This window comes from Tupaia chinensis, unplaced genomic scaffold (genome assembly GCF_000334495.1).
Source record: "Tupaia chinensis unplaced genomic scaffold, TupChi_1.0 Scaffold000115_1, whole genome shotgun sequence".
NCBI lineage: Eukaryota > Metazoa > Chordata > Mammalia > Scandentia > Tupaiidae > Tupaia > Tupaia belangeri.
This window is the reverse complement of record NW_006159579.1, coordinates 587,959-589,452: the sequence shown is the minus strand read 5'-3', so window position 1 is coordinate 589,452 and position 1,494 is coordinate 587,959. Positions and strand designations below refer to the sequence as shown.

General features: G+C 45.4%; 1 protein-coding gene across 1 annotated transcript in view; it reads left to right on the top strand.

Moving 5' to 3' along the window:
* Window positions 1-256: 256 nt before the first annotated feature.
* Window positions 257-1,494, top strand: part of CDK5RAP1 (CDK5RAP1 mitochondrial tRNA methylthiotransferase) — a gene marked incomplete in the record, with an annotated part of 35,534 nt that continues 34,296 nt past the window's right edge. The window contains 1 exon segment of the mRNA XM_006144007.3: window positions 257-633. Coding sequence (XP_006144069.2) covers window positions 327-633 — 307 coding nt within the window.

Below are 1,494 nucleotides of genomic sequence, written 5' to 3'. Positions count from 1 at the left end.
TAGAGTAAAAAAGAGCAACCCCCCCCCCCCCAAGAAGGATGGCCATGGCACAATCTCTTCTTCCTTCTTCTCTTGAGATTTTGGGCACACGTGCACTTGTACCCAGTGTGATTTTCAAGCTCCCGTGTTCAAGACTTGAATCTGGAGTCAGCCATGTGGGATCCAGGTGCCTTAACCTCTGCTCCATCTGCTAGCCCTATTTCAGATTTTTGGATTACAGCTATTTAACCTGTGATACATGTGAAGTGCTCAGAGCAGTGCCTTATTCATTGTGTTCAATAAATGTTGGTGATGTGTGTCTCGTTCTTTGCAGGCTTTTTAGTGCTATGCATCCTTTACAATGTGTTCTCCGAGTGCAGAGGTCGCTGAGGTGGGAGCCATTGGCCTCTGTGTCCTGGCTGCTGCTCAGGACCTGCAGGGCATGCAGCAGTTTCCCTAGCACCTCATGTCCTGGTCCAGAGAGGCAGCAGAGTGGAGTTCCAAAGGATTTCAGCTCCAGGCTGGCCACTGGACCAACTTTTCAACACTTTTTAAGAAGTGCTTCAGCTCCTCAAGAGAAGGTGTCTTCTCCAGAAGAGGAGGACCCACCCCCCTATCTCACGGTGGATGAACTTCGAGGAAGGCAAAGAAAAGGTTTGTTTTACTTCTCTTGTGCCCTTGGGCTTCCTGCCTTGCTCCTTTCCATCATTAATGACCTTGTCCTTTAACTGTTCTTTTATTACCAGCCTGGCTTTGGAAAGGTGCTTAGTTATGGAATTATACTCCACTAAGTAACTTTAATTTTAAGAAACTCATAGTATTGGCACGTATAACTGGAGTGGGGTAGAAGTCGTGAGTCTTATTTTTGGTCCTTTTGTTATTTTTAGAAACTTTGTAATCTAATTTTTTGGGTGTCTAAGTCATAAGGCAGTTTTCACAATTGGTGCTGAAGAAATTGGCTGTTTATAGTTGGGTAGAAGTTTTCATAGAAACAGTGTGATCAGTTAAAATATCTCTTTTTTTCTTTTTACATTGAGGGCCAGCAGGTGGCATGGTGGTTAAGGCACTAGATCAAGCATGGCTAACTCTATGGTTCGAGTTCCAGACCTGGTGGCCTGGAAAACATACCAGGCACTTGTACATGCATGCCCAAAATCCTAAAGAGGAGAATGGAGGAGACGAGATTGCAGTGTGGCTATCTTCCCTGGGGAGTGATTTCTAACTTCCCCTCTCTCATTCTCTCTGTCTCTCTGGTGAGCACATGTACCCTATGGCAAAAAATCTAAAAAATAAACCAAATAAAGAGACATTAAAGAGCAACTAGGCCTTTGCCACTTTATTTACCCTGTTTCCAAAGCATATTTCCTGGGACCAGCAGTTAGCATAAATGGCTGTGTTGCTGAACTCCCATGTAGCCGACCGCAGTTCGAATCCAGTGGCTTAAACTCATGCTGGGCACGTGTGCGTGCGTGCCCAAGATCCTGAGAGGAGAAAGGAGAAGGGATTGCGGCATGG